This window comes from Panonychus citri, unplaced genomic scaffold (assembly GCF_014898815.1).
Source record: "Panonychus citri isolate SS breed McGregor unplaced genomic scaffold, ASM1489881v1 Contig00092, whole genome shotgun sequence".
Classification (NCBI taxonomy): domain Eukaryota; kingdom Metazoa; phylum Arthropoda; class Arachnida; order Trombidiformes; family Tetranychidae; genus Panonychus; species Panonychus citri.
The window spans coordinates 213,903-232,406 of record NW_026515497.1 but is presented as its reverse complement, the minus strand read 5'-3'; the positions used below and the strand labels follow the sequence as shown (position 1 = coordinate 232,406).

Genomic DNA, 18,504 nt, shown 5'->3' with positions numbered 1-18,504 from the left:
GGTAAATGTCAGGCTAATAATGGATTTATTTTGATAACCATTATTTACTCTTTGCTATTTTTTATACATACTAATATACTAAAGCATATATATTATGCAAAGAAAAGGAAGATGAAAAACAATTTATTTATTCAGCATTAAATCAGGAATATACTATGAATGCATGGAAAATCAACTAACCTGGGCTGCTCTCGATAGCATAGATATCTCGTTTAGGATCGATTGGACCTTTGTTGGATAACTCGTTTTCACTTGCATTGGAGCTTTTGTGCTGAAGTCTGGGTGAGTCAGGGGGTGTTGGTACCATGGGTAAATCTCCGGTTCCAGAAGCAGAGGGTGAACCAGCAATCGGAGGTAGAGAACCTGGATTACCTCCACTAGATTCACCATCATCTTCCTCACTACATGCATTACCAGAGGCTGCATATTCAACCAATTCTTGTTCATATTTGTCACAATCATGGATTCCTAGACACAATGAATAGTCCATAAGGTTCATACCGGAAAGAAATTTGGTATCAGCCTCTAACATGGTGAGGAAATTTTGTTTCGCCTGTGAAGGTAGATTAAGGTTGATCGCATCTTTAACAAAATCATTATCCTTCAGGGTGGGTAATGGTTTCTCTCTCTCCTTTTCACTTGCTTCTCTGTCAACTGTTGATCCCTTTAAGTCATACTTCTTGTGAATTGGTATTGGTGCTGAAAGTATATTTCTCATCACAACAATATAAGTTTCCGTCGCTTCAACCGTTATCCTGTACATTCCAAGATATTGGGGTAACAGAGTTTTACCATGTCTTTCAACCACATAGGGATGGTACGATTTGAGAAATGAGTGCATTTGTTCAACCTCTTCCGAAGAGAGGGTTTTGAGGAGAAGAAAATTATCGTAAGATCCATAAAATCTTGCACCAGATCGACCAGAAGATTCACCGAACGGATCAGGTTGACATTTAGTCAAACTTCTGAGATACTCCGAGTCACTTAAGCAAAACCTTCAAGGATAAACAGATAGAAAAAGAAGAAAAGAACAAAAAGAGAAAGAAATAAATTAATTATGTAGATTAGATAAAATGGATGCAACTCTATATATCTCTTCCTCTCTCTCTATCTCTCTGCCTCACTTTACTTCATTCTATCATTTCCCATGTTCCAGACAATTTTCATGGTAGAAAAAGGTAAAGAAATAATCAACAGAATAGAATCAATCAGATTGTTGTTTACAGGCAATGGAACCAAAAATAGCGAAAAACAAAACACATCAGAATTTACTACCTCACCTATCAATCAAATAATTGCAACCGATTGTTATTCTCTTTCACCTTGTGTTTATATTTTTTTTACTTCTTTCGCGTTGATTAATTGTTTTACTTGGAAAAAAGAATAATTTAGACTTTAAATGAACAAACCTTTCTCGTAGGTTTCTGAACACCAAGGGACAATATTCTTTGAATTTGAAGTGAGACGGCATGTTTTCTTTGTTGTAAAGATGATTATCAACTCGTATCTTGGTGTATGCTTTGAAATCATCGGGCATCAGCATAACAGGAATATTAACATGAGTTAATTCATTAATTGTATGGTTAATACCCCACATGAAAACCGAGAGAAGAGGTTCAGAAGCTCTGAAAACTTTGGCTTTCTGGTGTTTCACCTTAAGATGTTTTTTCTTCAGCTTGGAGCTCCCCTTGTAGGACATGATTGCAAAGGTAAAATAACCAGAGTTTTTTTTTCAATAAAAACAGAAACAATAACAGGAGAGAGAGAGAAAAAAAAGAGAGACAAAGTTATAAAAGATATGAGGATAAAGTTGAAAGAATAGACAAAAAATGAGTTCTTGTCAAGAGCAGAAAAAGATGAACAAAAACAAATAGAGTATGATGATGATGATGATCAAAAATTCAGATTCTAGAGAGAGAAAGATGGAGAGAGAGAGAGAGAAAAAAAAAAAAAGAGTATAACCCAAAACAAGCTAATTATCTGTTGGAATATACTGATTGTTGTTTGATAAAAGAAAATGAAGACTAAACAATTTGTTGATGACAATGACTAAATAATGGTTAACACAACCAGGAAACAGTAAAGGAATAAACAATCACAGTAAATGAATTAAATTCACAAGCTCATGACAATTGAACAAAAATATAACCAAAAAAATGAACAATTTATGAAAAAAAATCTTGAAAACATTGAAGCGAAAATGTAAATAGAAACTACGCCATCTATTGAAATGATAATTCACTTTTCGATGTGACAATAAATTTCATTGATTTTTTGGGTCTTGCTTTACGTTTTTTTTCTTGACTAATTAGCAAAAATATTCTCTAAAAACAAAACTAATTATTAAAAAAAGAGCATATCATTTATTAACACCCGAATGAACCTAAAATGATGCCATCAAGATCGACCTCACCATCATTGCAAATCAGATGATAAATGATTTACACCTAAAAATAAAATGGACAAAATTGTTGGTAGACTGAGAGAAATGAATCTAATTAATTGGTGAGGATAATCTAACATTATTGTTTAGTACTAATCTCTTATCAATATCCACTTTTTGATACGATGAGAAAAACAATGACTAAATATGGTAAAATTGTTGACAATTGACTGAGACAATCAAGTGAATCAAGTTTAGTAAGAAAAGCAAAAACTTACCATCATTTAATATTGTGAAGAGTCTCAAAACAAAACCAAGAGAGAGAATAAAAAAAAAGAGATTAATTTGATTGTTGGTCTTTCTTTTTTTTTTGTTTTGTTTCTCGCTCTTATTATTGGTAATTCAATATCTTAGATATGCTGATAATGATATTGATGATGATGATCAATCTTTTTAAATCAATTGATTAACAGAACAATTATTTAATGATGATAGAGAACCAAAAACACAAACAAAGAGAGAGAGAGAGAGAAACAAAAAGGTGATCAAAATGGTTATGTAAACAATTAATCTATTCCTTGGCTTCGTTTCTCTTTCAACCTTTATGAAGTTTCAACGCATGCCAATCATATCATGGAAAAACAAAATGACTGATTACACAGAACAACAGAAAACAAGGTAAAACCTCTGCTAAGCATTTTAAACAATTAACAATTAAAAGAAAATATATAAAATTAAATAAACAAAAAACAGAAAAATAAACAATTTAAGTTAACTCAATTTAGATTATAGATTTGCATAGATAAACAAAGAGGGTAAATCTTGTCAATTATATGTAGTTACACGTGTAAGGATAATAATCGATCAGTAATCGGAATAATCATTCAACACTTATGATTTAAAACTAAACTGTAACAATATTTCAATTATGTATTTAAAATTGGAATGTTAATTAATCGTTAGTTTCATAAACTAATTGAGAAAAAAACGAGAGAAAATAAAAACATTACTTTTTTAAATTCTAAAGCTTTTGGTTCAAAGGTGCAATCTTAGATGGCGCTCATGAAACTTGATACTCTTTCGAAATCAAATCAACTTCATGAGAGTTTCAATGATAGTCCAGTGGTTAGAATTGAGCTAATCGTCGACTGCTTGTGATATGTTCGCATATTCCTTGTATACAATTTGACTATTTATTTGATAGAAAACGATTTACTAACTTCCAATGATGAAATATATTAGACAAGCATATGGCTGATTCTAATTGAGGAAACTAATAATTCTGAGGAAGTTAATTTTGTCCAAAGATTAGTAGCTTATTGCTCTTAAAATTTCATCCCCATGAATTGGGTATTCGTTTTTCATCACTTTTTTGATAATTATTTTTCACATTTCCTTTAAATCATTGCTTAAGTAATAAGATTCTGATAATCGAATCAGATTTAATAATATTCTTTTATTTTCATATCAATTGACCGCGAAAATGTGAGTATTAGTGTAGTATCAAAATAGATTATTGTTATCCAACTTATACATTTGTATTTGGTAATCCAAATTTTTTCGTAATTAGAATTTTTCTATTCGTTTCTGGTCAAACTCGTCGAAATCACAATCTATCACCAAGTAGCTCTAACAATTTTGCGAAAATGGTTTTTCTCTTTACTTTTAAATCGGAAATGTTAAAATTTTTCTTTTAAATGTAGAACATGCTGATGAGGTAAAGTTTGTTCATTAATAATAAATTATTATTTATAATAATAATAGTTAATAAGTTCATGTAGATTCACACTATTAGTTTGGAAAAATCCACCGTTTGATAATTTTAGTTTGCTCATTTGGTTTGTTTGCAAATTGAACTAGAGCCGCAATAGATTCTTAATAATTTCTGGCATTTTATTTCAATCTTTCAATTTATTTCTATTATAAACTTAGCACTTGGATTGAAAATTAGTAAGATTTAACTGCGCTTTAACTCGTACCTTAATAAATAACAAACATCACCAGATGATCTTATGACTTATTCCATCTGAGGAAATATTTGTCGAAAGATCATGGAAGCTTTTCCCTTTATGTTTGATGCGATTCGTTAGAAATTAGGTACCGAACCGTTGATTAAATAATACATTAAACTTACTATTATTCCGAACTACCCTCTTTCCTGATAAAGAATTGACTGACAGAGCAGCAGGTAATTATCAGAATATTAAATAGCAGTTCGATAAAGACTTTTATTTGTTCAGATTTGACATAAAAAGAGTATAAAAACTCGAGAAAGCAAGAAAATAAATCATAATCATCTTCTCATCTCTAATCAACAAGTTCATCAGAAAAAAAACAAAATGAATCGTATTTTTGGTTTTTTTACATTAATTTGTGTTGCAATATCAACAACTCAGTATGCCGAAGTGCACGCTTTACCTGCACCAATGGATCCTGGACGAATGGACATGGCAATGACAATGGATGCTGATAAACTAATGCAAAACCTACATGGAATGGGATTCACTAAACCCAACCAAGACAACAAACCTGAGGATGACGATAACTCTGACGTGAACGATTGGGAACCATCTAACGAAAGACAAACCGTAGAATCAGAAGACGATGAAAAATCATCATCATCTTCATCTACTGAAGCTGATTCCGAAACATCAAATGACGAAGTTGAATCTGCCGACTCCGCTCGAACAAGTGAAGACACTACTTCACAAGCAAAGGCCTCATCTGATGCTGAAAGTGACTCGCAATCATCTGAAAAACAAAAGAATAGACAAAAATCAACGAACACAAATACATCAACATCATCGACTAGTTCATCAAAAGGACAAACCGCAAAATCAACAGGACCAACATCAACTAGTTCATCTGCTACTGCTACTGACTCAAGTTCATCAGGTTCACATAATGGCTCATCGAGTGACGGAGAGGATGCTTCATCATCATGGACAAATAACGCTGCTTCTGCCGCTGCTTCTTCAGCATCATCTGCTGGTAGAGGACGAAACAATGGATCAAGACCATCTAACAATGGACAATCATCATCGGAATCAGCGAAATCAGGATCAACGGCGGCTGCTTCATCTAATGCTGCTACTGGCTCATCAGGTTCAGATAACGGTTCATCAGGCGAAGTAAACAAGGGTCAATCATCATCATCAACATCATCAGGAAACGCAAATGACTCTGCTGCTGCTACCGCTGCTAATGCTGCTGCTGCTTCAGCTGCCGCTGCTTCTGCCGCTGCCGCTGCTGCTGCTGGTTCTTCAGCATCATCTGCTGGTAAAGGACAAAACAATGAATCTGGAGCATCTAACAACGGTCAATCATCATCAGGATCATCAGGAACAGGATCATCAGCTGGTTCATCATCATCATCTCTGCTGCTGCTGGCTCAGGTTCATCAGGTTCAGGAAATGGTTCAGATAACGGTTCATCAGGCAAAGGAAACAATGCTTCATCATCATCAACATCATCAGGAAACGCAATGACTCTGCTGCTGCTACCGCTGCTAATGCTGCTGCTGCTTCAGCTGCTGCTGCTCGCTGCCGCTGCTGCTGCTGGTTCTTCAGGATCATCTACTGGTAAAGGACAAAACAATGGATCAGGAGCATCTAACAACGGTCAATCATCATCAGGATCATCAGGAACAGGATCATCAGCTGGTTCATCATCATCATCTGCTGCTGCTGCTGGCTCAGGTTCATCAGGTTCAGGAAATGGTTCAGATAACGGTTCATCAGGCAAAGAAAACAATGCTTCATCATCATCATCAACATCATCAGGAAACGCAAATGACTCTGCTGCTGCTACCGCTGCTAATGCTGCTGCTGCTTCAGCTGCCGCTGCTTCTGCCGCTGCCGCTGCTGCTGCTGGTTCTTCAGGATCATCTACTGGTAAAGGACAAAACAATGGATCAGGAGCATCTAACAACGGTCAATCATCATCAGGATCATCAGGAACAGGATCATCAGCTGGTTCATCATCATCATCTGCTGCTGCTGCTTCATCTGCTGCTGCTGCTGGCTCAGGTTCATCAGGTTCAGGAAAGGGTTCAGATAATGGTTCATCAGGCAAAGGAAACAATGCTTCATCATCATCATCAACATCATCAGGAAACGCAAATGACTCTGCTGCTGCTACCGCTGCTAATGCTGCTGCTGCTTCAGCTGCCGCTGCTTCTGCCGCTGCCGCTGCTGCTGCTGGTTCTTCAGGATCATCTACTGGTAAAGGACAAAACAATGGATCAGGAGCATCTAACAACGGTCAATCATCATCAGGATCATCAGGAACAGGATCATCAGCTGGTTCATCATCATCATCTGCTGCTGCTGCTGGCTCAGGTTCATCAGGTTCAGGAAATGGTTCAGATAACGGTTCATCAGGCAAAGAAAACAATGCTTCATCATCATCATCAACATCATCAGGAAACGCAATGACTCTGCTGCTGCCGCTACATGCTGCTGCTGCTTCAGCTGCCGCTGCTTCTGCCGCCGCTGCTGCTGCTGGTTCTTCAGGATCATCTACTGGTAAAGGACAAAACAATGGATCAGGAGCATCTAACAACGGTCAATCATCATCAGGATCATCAGGAACAGGATCATCAGCTGGTTCATCATCATCTGCTGCTGCTGCTTCATCTGCTGCTGCTGCTGGCTCAGGTTCATCAGGTTCAGAAAAGGTTCAGATAACGGTTCATCAGGCAAAGGAAACAATGCTTCATCATCATCATCAACATCATCAGGAAACGCAAATGACTCTGCTGCTGCTACCGCTGCTAATGCTGCTGCTGCTTCAGCTGCCGCTGCTTCTGCCGCTGCCGCTGCTGCTGCTGGTTCTTCAGGATCATCTACTGGTAAAGGACAAAACAATGGATCAGGAGCATCTAACAACGGTCAATCATCATCAGGATCATCAGGAACAGGATCATCAGCTGGTTCATCATCATCATCTGCTGCTGCTGGCTCAGGTTCATCAGGTTCAGGAAATGGTTCAGATAACGGTTCATCAGGCAAAGAAAACAATGCTTCATCATCATCATCAACATCATCAGGAAACGCAAATGACTCTGCTGCTGCTACCGCTGCCATGCTGCTGCTGCTTCAGCTGCTGCTTCTGCCGCCGCTGCTGCTGCTGCTGGTTCTTCAGGATCATCTACTGGTAAAGACAAAACAATGGATCAGGAGCATCTAACAACGGTCAATCATCATCAGGATCATCAGGATCATCAGCTGGTTCATCATCATCATCTGCCGCTGCTGCTGGCTCAGGTTCATCAGGTTCAGGAAATGGTTCAGATAACGGTTCATCAGGCAAAGGAAACAATGCTTCATCATCATCATCAACATCATCAGGAAACGCAATGACTCTGCTGCTGCTACCGCTGCTAATGCTGCTGCTGCTTCAGCTGCCGCTTCTGCCGCCGCTGCTGCTGGTTCTTCAGGATCATCTACTAAAGGACAAAACAATGGATCAGGAGCATCTAACAACGGTCAATCATCATCAGGATCATCAGGAACAGGATCATCAGCTGGTTCATCATCATCATCTGCTGCTGCTGGCTCAGGTTCATCAGGTTCAGGAAATGGTTCAGATAACGGTTCATCAGGCAAAGAAAACAATGCTCATCATCATCATCATCAGGAAACGCAAATGACTCTGCTGCTACCGCTGCTAATGCTGCTGCTGCCAGCTGCCGCTGCTTCTGCCGCTGCCGCTGCTGCTGGTTCTTCAGGATCATCTACTGGTAAAGGACAAAACAATGGATCAGGAGCATCTAACAACGGTCAATCATCATCAGGATCATCAGGAACAGGATCATCAGCTGGTTCATCATCATCTGCTGCTGCTGCTGGCTCAGGTTCATCAGGTTCAGGAAATGGTTCAGATAACGGTTCATCAGGCAAAGGAAACAATGCTTCATCATCATCATCAACATCATCAGGAAACGCAAATGACTCTGCTGCTGCTACCGCTGCTAATGCTGTTGCTTCAGCTGCTGCTGCCTGCTGCCGCTGCTGCTGCTGGTTCTTCAGGATCATCTACTGGTAAAGGACAAAACAATGGATCAGGAGCATCTAACAACGGTCAATCATCATCAGGATCATCAGGAACAGGATCATCAGCTGGTTCATCATCATCATCTGCTGCTGCTGCTGGCTCAGGTTCATCAGGTTCAGGAAATGGTTCAGATAACGGTTCATCAGGCAAAGGAAACAATGCTTCATCATCATCAACATCATCAGGAAACGCAATGACTCTGCTGCTGCCGCTGCTAATGCTGCTGCTGCTTCAGCTGCCGCTGCTCGCCGCCGCTGCTGCTGCTGGTTCTTCAGGATCATCTACTGGTAAAGGACAAAACAATGGATCAGGAGCATCTAACAACGGTCAATCATCATCAGGATCATCAGGAACAGGATCATCAGCTGGTTCATCATCATCATCTGCTGCTGCTGCTTCATCTGCTGCTGCTGCTGGCTCAGGTTCATCAGGTTCAGGAAAGGGTTCAGATAACGGTTCATCAGGCAAAGGAAACAATGCTTCATCATCATCATCAACATCATCAGGAAACGCAAATGACTCTGCTGCTGCTACCGCTGCTAATGCTGCTGCTGCTTCAGCTGCCGCTTCTGCCGCCGCTGCTGCTGGTTCTTCAGGATCATCTACTGGTAAAGGACAAAACAATGGATCAGGAGCATCTAACAACGGTCAATCATCATCAGGATCATCGAACAGGATCATCAGCTGGTTCATCATCATCATCTGCTGCTGGCTCAGGTTCATCAGGTTCAGGAAATGGTTCAGATAACGGTTCATCAGGCAAAGAAAACAATGCTTCATCATCATCATCAACATCATCAGGAAACGCAAATGACTCTGCTGCTGCTACCGCTAATGCTGCTGCTGCCAGCTGCTGCTTCTGCCGCCGCTGCTGCTGCTGGTTCTTCAGGATCATCTACTGGTAAAGGACAAAACAATGGATCAGGAGCATCTAACAACGGTCAATCATCATCAGGATCATCAGGAACAGGATCATCAGCTGGTCATCATCATCATCTGCTGCTGCTGGCTCAGGTTCATCAGGTTCAGGAAATGGTTCAGATAACGGTTCATCAGGCAAAGAAAACAATGCTTCATCATCATCATCAACATCATCAGGAAACGCAAATGACTCTGCTGCTACCGCTGCTAATGCTGCTGCTGCTTCAGCTGCCGCTGCTTCTGCCGCCGCTGCTGCTGGTTCTTCAGGATCATCTACTGGTAAAGGACAAAACAATGGATCAGGAGCATCTAACAACGGTCAATCATCATCAGGATCATCAGGAACAGGATCATCAGCTGGTTCATCATCATCTGCCGCTGCTGGCTCAGGTTCATCAGGTTCAGGAAATGGTTCAGATAACGGTTCATCAGGCAAAGACAATGCTTCATCATCATCATCAACATCATCAGGAAACGCAAATGACTCTGCTGCTGCTACCTAATGCTGCTGCTGCTTCAGCTGCCGCTGCTTCTGCGCTGCCGCTGCTGCTGCTGGTTCTTCAGGATCATCTACTGGTAAAGGACAAAACAATGGATCAGGAGCATCTAACAACGGTCAATCATCATCAGGATCATCAGGAACAGGATCATCAGCTGGTTCATCATCATCATCTGCTGCTGCTTCATCTGCTGCTGCTGCTGGCTCAGGTTCATCAGGTTCAGGAAAGGGTTCAGATAACGGTTCATCAGGCAAAGGAAACAATGCTTCATCATCATCATCAACATCATCAGGAAACGCAAATGACTGCTGCTACCGCTGCTAATGCTGCTGCTGCTTCAGCTGCCGCTGCTTCTGCCGCTGCCGCTGCTGCTGCTGGTTCTTCAGGATCATCTACTGGTAAAGGACAAAACAATGGATCAGGAGCATCTAACAACGGTCAATCATCATCAGGATCATCAGGAACAGGATCATCAGCTGGTTCATCATCATCATCTGCTGCTGCTGCTTCATCTGCTGCTGGCTCAGGTTCATCAGGTTCAGGAAATGGTTCAGATAACGGTTCATCAGGCAAAGGAAACAATGCTTCATCATCATCATCAACATCATCAGGAAACGCAAATGACTCTGCTGCTGCTACTGCTAATGCTGCTGCTGTCAGCTGCCGCTGCTTCCTGCCGCTGCTGCTGCTGGTTCTTCAGGATCATCTACTGGTAAAGGACAAAACAATGGATCAGGAGCATCTAACAACGGTCAATCATCATCAGGATCATCAGGAACAGGATCATCAGCTGGTTCATCATCATCATCTGCTGCTGCTGCTGGCTCAGGTTCATCAGGTTCAGGAAATGGTTCAGATAACGGTTCATCAGGCAAAGAAAACAATGCTTCATCATCATCATCAACATCATCAGGAAACGCAAATGACTCTGCTGCTGCTACTGCTAATGCTGCTGCTGCTTCAGCCGCTGCCGCTGCCGCTGCTGCTGCTGGTTCTTCAGGATCATCTAAAAGGACAAAACAATGGATCAGGAGCATCTAACGGTCAATCATCATCAGGATCATCAGGAACAGGATCAGCTGGTTCATCATCATCATCTGCTGCTGCTGGCTCAGGTTCATCAGGTTCAGGAAATGGTTCAGATAACGGTTCATCAGGCAAAGAAAACAATGCATCATCATCATCAACATCATCAGGAAACGCAAATGACTGCTGCTGCTATGCTGTTGCTGCTTCAGCTGCTGCTTCTGCTGCTGCTGGTTCTTCAGGATCATCTACTGGTAAAGGAAACAATGGATCAGGAGCATCTAACAACGGTCAATCATCATCAGGATCAGGAACAGGATCATCAGCTGGTTCATCATCATCATCTGCTGCTGCTGGCTCAGGTTCATCAGGTTCAGGAAATGGTTCAGATAACGGTTCATCAGGCAAAGAAAACAATGCTTCATCATCATCATCAACATCATCAGGAAACGCAAATGACTCTGCTGCTTCAGCTGCCGCTGCTTCTGCCGCTGCCGCTGCTGCTGCTGGTTCTTCAGGATCATCTACTGGTAAAGGACAAAACAATGGATCAGGAGCATCTAACAACGGTCAATCATCATCAGGATCATCAGGAACAGGATCATCAGCTGGTTCATCATCATCATCTGCTGCTGCTGCTGGCTCAGGTTCATCAGGTTCAGGAAATGGTTCAGATAACGGTTCATCAGGCAAAGGAAACAATGCTTCATCATCATCATCAACATCATCAGGAAACGCAAATGACTCTGCTGCTGCTACCGCTGCTAATGCTGCTGCTGCTTCAGCTGCCGCTGCTTGCTGCCGCTGCTGCCTGCTGGTTCTTCAGGATCATCTACTGGTAAAGGACAAAACAATAGATCAGGAGCATCTAACAACGGTCAATCATCATCAGGATCATCAGGAACAGGATCATCAGCTGGTTCATCATCATCATCTGCTGCTGCTGCTGGCTCAGGTTCATCAGGTTCAGGAAATGGTTCAGATAACGGTTCATCAGGCAAAGAAAACAATGCTTCATCATCATCATCAACATCATCAGGAAACGCAATGACTCTGCTGCTGCTACCGCTGCTAACTGCTGTTGTCAGCCGCTGCTTCTGCCGCTGCTGCTGCTGCTGGTTCTTCAGGATCATCTACTGGTAAAGGACAAAACAATGAATCAGGAGCATCTAACAACGGTCAATCATCATCAGGATCATCAGGAACAGGATCATCAGCTGGTTCATCATCATCATCTGCTGCTGCTGCTTCATGCTGCTGCTCAGGTTCATCAGGTTCAGGAAATGGTTCAGATAACGGTTCATCAGGCAAAGGAAACAATGCTTCATCATCATCATCAACATCATCAGGAAACGCAAATGACTCTGCTGCTGCTACCGCTGCTAATGCTGCTGCTGCTTCAGCTGCCGCTGCCGCTGCTGCTGCTGGTTCTTCAGGATCATCTACTGGTAAAGGACAAAACAATGGATCAGGAGCATCTAACAACGGTCAATCATCATCAGGATCATCAGGAACAGGATCATCAGCTGGTTCATCATCATCATCTGCTGCTGCTGCTTCATCTGCTGCTGCTGCTGGCTCAGGTTCATCAGGTTCAGGAAATGGTTCAGATAACGGTTCATCAGGCAAAGGAAACAATGCTTCATCATCATCATCAACATCATCAGGAAACGCAAATGACTCTGCTGCTGCTACCGCTGCTAATGCTGCTGCTGCTTCAGCTGCCGCTGCTTCTGCCGCTGCCGCTGCTGCTGCTGGTTCTTCAGGATCATCTACTGGTAAAGGACAAAACAATGGATCAGGAGCATCTAACAACGGTCAATCATCATCAGGATCATCAGGAACAGGATCATCAGCTGGTTCATCATCATCATCTGCTGCTGCTGCTTCATCTGCTGCTGCTGCTGGCTCAGGTTCATCAGGTTCAGGAAATGGTTCAGATAACGGTTCATCAGGCAAAGGAAACAATGCTTCATCATCATCATCAACATCATCAGGAAACGCAAATGACTCTGCTGCTGCTACCGCTGCCGCTGCTGCTGCTGGTTCTTCAGGATCATCTACTGGTAAAGGACAAAACAATGGATCAGGAGCATCTAACAACGGTCAATCATCATCAGGATCATCAGGAACAGGATCATCAGCTGGTTCATCATCATCATCTGCTGCTGCTGCTTCATCTGCTGCTGCTGCTGGCTCAGGTTCATCAGGTTCAGGAAATGGTTCAGATAACGGTTCATCAGGCAAAGGAAACAATGCTTCATCATCATCATCAACATCATCAGGAAACGCAAATGACTCTGCTGCTGCTACCGCTGCTAATGCTGCTGCTGCTAATGCTGCTGCTGGTTCTTCAGGATCATCTACTGGTAAAGGACAAAACAATGGATCAGGAGCATCTAACAAAACTCAATCATCATCAGGATCATCAGGAACAGGATCATCAGCTGGTTCATCATCATCATCTGCTGCTGCTTCATCTGCTGCTGCTGCTGGCTCAGGTTCATCAGGTTCAGGAAATGGTTCAGATAACGGTTCATCAGGCAAAGGAAACAATGCTTCATCATCATCATCAACATCATCAGGCAACGCAAATGACTCTGCTGCTGCTACTGCTGCTAATGCTGCTGCTGCTTCAGCTGCCGCTGCTTCTGCCGCTGCCGCTGCTGCTGGTTCTTCAGGATCATCTACTGGTAAAGGACAAAACAATGGATCAGGAGCATCTAACAACGGTCAATCATCATCAGGATCATCAGGAACAGGATCATCAGCTGGTTCATCATCATCTGCTGCTGCTGCTTCATCTGCTGCTGCTGCTGGCTCAGGTTCATCAGGTTCAGGAAATGGTTCAGATAACGGTTCATCAGGCAAAGGAAACAATGCTTCATCATCATCATCAACAACATCAGGAAACGTGACTCTGCTGCTGCTACCGCTGCCATGCTGCTGCTGCTTCAGCTGCCGCTGCTTCTGCCGCTGCCGCTGCTGCTGGTTCTTCAGGATCATCTACTGGTAAAGGACAAAACAATGGATCAGGAGCATCTAACAACGGTCAACATCATCAGGATCATCAGGAACAGGATCATCAGCTGGTTCATCATCATCATCTGCTGCTGCTGCTTCATCTGCTGCTGCTGCTGGCTCAGGTTCATCAGGGTCAGGAAATGGTTCAGATAACGGTCATCAGGCAAAGGAAACAATGCTTCATCATCATCATCAACATCATCAGGAAACGCAATGACTCTGCTGCTGCTACTGCTGCTAATGCTGCTGCTGCTTCAGCTGCCGCTGCTTCTGCCGCTGCCGCTGCTGCTGGTTCTTCAGGATCATCTACTGGTAAAGGACAAAACAATGGATCAGGAGCATCTAACAACGGTCAATCATCATCAGGATCATCAGGAACAGGATCATCAGCTGGTTCATCATCATCTGCTGCTGCTGCTTCATCTGCTGCTGCTGCTGGCTCAGGTTCATCAGGTTCAGGAAATGGTTCAGATAACGGTTCATCAGGCAAAGGAAACAATGCTTCATCATCATCATCAACATCATCAGGAAACGCAAATGACTCTGCTGCTGCTACCGCTGCTAATGCTGCTGCTGCTTCAGCTGCCGCTGCTTCTGCCGCTGCCGCTGCTGCTGCTGGTTCTTCAGGATCATCTACTGGTAAAGGACAAAACAATGGATCAGGAGCATCTAACAACGGTCAATCATCATCAGGATCATCAGGAACAGGATCATCAGCTGGTTCATCATCATCTGCTGCTGCTTCATCTGCTGCTGCTGCTGGCTCAGGTTCATCAGGTTCAGGAAATGGTTCAGATAACGGTTCATCAGGCAAAGGAAACAATGCTTCATCATCATCATCATCAGGAAACGCAAATGACTCTGGAGCTATCATGTTCGACCGTTCTTATTTGTCATCCTTTGTTAACTCAAAGGGTCAAAGTTGTTACTGCTACGCCTAACATAAGCTGCAATGTTGTCTGTACTAGTGTTTCAATCAAAGCATCTCAATAATAAATAATTGTTACTGTATTCTTTAAGATCAGAACTTTCATATTCTTTGTTCATCAGTTGATTGCGAGACTTCGCGGAAATTATGAGATTATACTGTTGAATTTCTTTGAATTGTATGTTGCATAGAAATTTACTAGTGAGTTTTATAGCATTATGGTTATAAATAAGACAGAAAATAAATAAAATCTAAGCATAAAAATATTTATATTCATAATTACCTCGCACACAAATCTCCTAGTTTGGTACTGATAATGCAATTAGCTCTAAAGTCAATTAGCCAAGTTTTTATTTTCATTCTAAATTGCAGGGATTGAATGTATTAAGAGAATCATTTATTTTAATTTTTACATTGTATGAAAACAAGGTGCAGACATTATGTGTTTATAACAATTTTCAATATGTTCTATCTGTTTTTTTACAGGTAAGTTGATAAAGGAATGAATAGCCATTACGGCAAGCCTCAGAAGGCTTAAATTTAAAGGAGAATAAAATTCAAAGGAAAGTAATAACAATAGATTATTAATATTTATAATAAAGTAACAAAATTTGTGTTTTTTTTTGTCAAGAAAAAATTGGACAAATTCCTCGGAGGCTTGCTAAAACGGTCCGTAACAAATGAGTACTAATCATTAGGTCGCGAATCCAATTTTTCCTCATCGGCCGGTTTCAGATGAAGTATTAGAGAAAAGGAAAAATTTTTATTAATTTTATTAATAATCGATGTTAAGCAATTAGAAAGCACTAAAGGGTGATCATAGTGAATTGTATGAATAAGAAATGTAGTAAACCGAAAATTTATGTCAGTATAGTGTATGGCTTACGGCCCAAAAATAATAATCAAGAAAGCTGAGAGATTTTTGCCTTTCATTTTGGTATCAACTTGGTCTGTATGATTTGATGAACAATAATAAGACAAAATTTCATTTTAGATTCACAGGTAAAGTTGAATAAATTAAAGTTTAACAGGAGCAACTAAAAACGTGTCATATAACTAAGAGCAAATTTCAGCTGTCTCTACATAACCACAAAGGGTTTTTTATCAAAAGTAGGTGAAATAACCTTCTCCAAGCCTAATGACACTAATCCGTTAGAGGGAGACTATGAATTCGTTGTTGCTTTAAGTGAGATGCTGCGCCACAACACTGCAGTCTTATCATCACGGCACACCTCCCTCTCCAGCCTAGCATGGCTACAGGAACCATTCATTGAGAATGAGATTGAGAGCAAGATATATTAGGTCATCCGGAAAGTTACCTAACCATGTTCCATTATCCATGTAGATAGAGCTATAATTCCAACGGAAAATTGTTTCTCGCATGCTAATTCCTAAGAAAACACAATTTCATGAAGAACAACAAGTCCGTGCAATTTTGCGGCCACTTCAGGTCAAAAATCGCGATTATCAAATTAAATAAGCTTTGTAAGGGCGGGTCTTTTCGAAATTTTTATTTTTTTCATCCATAGAATTAGAAAGAAAAGCTATCGAACATAACTTTACACCTTAGTTTCCCCGAGATATTCGAATTTAAATCAAAAAAGTCAAAAATTTCATCCCTTTGAACACCAAAAATGTGATGTTTTTCATGTGGAAGTTCATATAAAACCCTTCAATTTTTGACCTCAAAATTAAACGGACAAGTCATTTTACATGAAATTTGGTTTTCTTAGGAATTAGCCTACGAGAAACAATTTGCCGTTGGAGTTATAGCTCTATCTATAATGGAACATGGTTATGTAAAAAACTTTCCGGATGACCTAATAGATTGAGAGCGAGATAGAGAGTGAGATAGATAAAGAGAAAAGATGTTGGCGGGAAGAAAGACGGAATACAAATGATCATAAATAAATAATGCAAGCCTATAAGTAAAAGAGCTCATTGCTCCCTCAAACAACTCCCTAATGTAGTCACATGACAGAGCATAGTAGCACCATCTTCTAACAATTAGGAGTTAGAAGCGCAATATTTGGACAAACAGGAAAAATAAAATTAGGCATTTCGCCGTATGACCTTGGCTAGTATATTATAGTATATATACCTTAAGTATCATCGTGACTAAATATTATATGAATCCAACTTCTGGTTCATTGGTTATATACGATTTCATTGAGGATCCAACTTTGAACCCAGAGGTCTACTATTTTGTGTGTATAGTACTGTTAGTGACAAATATGTATGCTGAAAAAACATTGCTCTATCATCATTCTGTACGGCACTGTGAAACTTCCTATTACTCCATAAGCCTCTATGCAAAAATCGACTTTTGGATAGCTGTATCTTCTGAACTATGAGTTCCTCAAAAAACCCATGCACAAGTATGACACTCATATAAAGTAATACATACAGAAAAAGTTTGGTGGCGATCAGAGGGTGGGGCTATTCTAGAGTCTTACCTTCGATTGATACCTATTTCAAAAAATTCTGATTGGTGGGCCATTTTGGCAATCATCCTTTCTTTTGATTAATTGTTACAATAGTTGTTAGAATACAATAATTGTTAGTAATCGATGTGTTTACCTTTGGCCTCCAAACATGCTCGGGCATTGAATAAGTTAGCGAAGTAAGATAATAATGACCTAAATAATTCCAAATTAAATCAACCTCGTGTTTTATTGATTCAAATTTGTAATATTTTAGATCGGATTCACCACAGGCGACTTTAGCACCGAAATCGCGTTTCTCTCGCGAAAGTTTTTTAACGTTCGAACAGTGAAAAGTGCCATTATAATGTTGATAAACTTATTGGATATGAAGTATCCAAGGTGGGAAGAAGAAATTGTTCCAGGGTCAGGATATATTCACCTGAGTTCTTAGTTCGAGTACATAATTTCATGGTCTGGAAACTCATTGTTGCTTGCAAAAAGTGACCTGAAGTTGCAACTTCGAACTCGATTTTCACGAAAACTATTCATTAGGTCAGAAAGGAAATTTTATACAAGACGATTACGTTAAATTAACAGATTTGTTTACGGAATAACTTGAGAATGGAGAGTCTTTGAAAAGAATGGCACATTAAAAGTATTTAAAATGAAAACAAATTTTGCTCGACGCATCTTTTTGATCTAAGGTTTCGGTTGTGAATGAGATTTTTGATTTGCGATATGAAATCATGATTTTATAAACTATCGCTACTTGTTTGATTTTCGCAAGTTTACGAGTGAGTTTTCCTTATTACGGAGTTGATAGAAAAAATAAACAAAAATCTAACCAAGCATAAATATACATGCATTTACATACATGATTTTTCTAAATCAAATCATTGTAGTATGAGGAGTTCGACTGCTCCATATTTGGGAATTAGCGTCATTTTGCAATGTACAGGTTGTTTATTCGCACTTGACACTTCTTGACAGTACTGTCATTCCTTGTATTGCTTACAGATAGTATGCAGCAAAGCATTCTTCTTGAATTTTTGGCAGGGGTAGCTCTCAAGTAGTTCTATAAAACATGCAGGATTTTAGTCGGGAACTACTGTGGGCGGAGTTGTAAGCGTTAAATTGAACATTGAATCAAGTTCATTTTATTAGTTGACATTGCACGAGGGTTACTAAATCTACATGAACTTATTCACTATTAAATGACGAATTTATCCCACCCACAAT

At 40.5% G+C, this 18,504-nt stretch overlaps 3 protein-coding genes across 4 annotated transcripts; 2 read left to right on the top strand and 1 right to left on the bottom strand.

Moving 5' to 3' along the window:
* Positions 1-153: 153 nt before the first annotated feature.
* On the bottom strand, positions 154-3,225 carry LOC128387535 (phosphatidylinositol 5-phosphate 4-kinase type-2 alpha-like). Of its 2 annotated transcripts, XM_053346738.1 has the most exons (3): positions 2,662-3,225; positions 1,410-1,687; positions 154-995 (listed from the first exon to the last, which is right to left on the bottom strand). In XM_053346738.1, the coding sequence occupies exons 1-3, from the start codon at positions 2,665-2,667 to the stop codon at positions 176-178; spliced, it is 1,104 nt and encodes a 367-aa protein (XP_053202713.1). In that variant the 5' UTR covers positions 2,668-3,225; the 3' UTR covers positions 154-175. The 2 variants fall into 2 exon arrangements, with proteins under 2 accessions (XP_053202713.1, XP_053202712.1); XM_053346737.1 differs by lacking the exon at positions 2,662-3,225 and having other exon boundaries at positions 1,410-2,552.
* A 1,497-nt stretch (positions 3,226-4,722) lies between these two features.
* LOC128387681 (uncharacterized protein DDB_G0271670-like) lies at positions 4,723-6,819 on the top strand. The gene is made up of 2 exons (XM_053346924.1): positions 4,723-5,514; positions 6,808-6,819. Exons 1-2 carry the CDS (start codon positions 4,723-4,725, stop codon positions 6,817-6,819), a joined length of 804 nt encoding a protein of 267 aa, XP_053202899.1.
* A 5,326-nt stretch (positions 6,820-12,145) lies between these two features.
* Positions 12,146-18,338, top strand: LOC128387680 (sericin-2-like; the record flags this gene model as incomplete). Its single annotated transcript, XM_053346923.1, has 2 exons — positions 12,146-13,256; positions 18,283-18,338. Coding segments are annotated over 2 exons (1,167 nt in total), but the record flags the coding sequence as incomplete, so codon positions are not given.
* Positions 18,339-18,504: the final 166 nt, after the last annotated feature.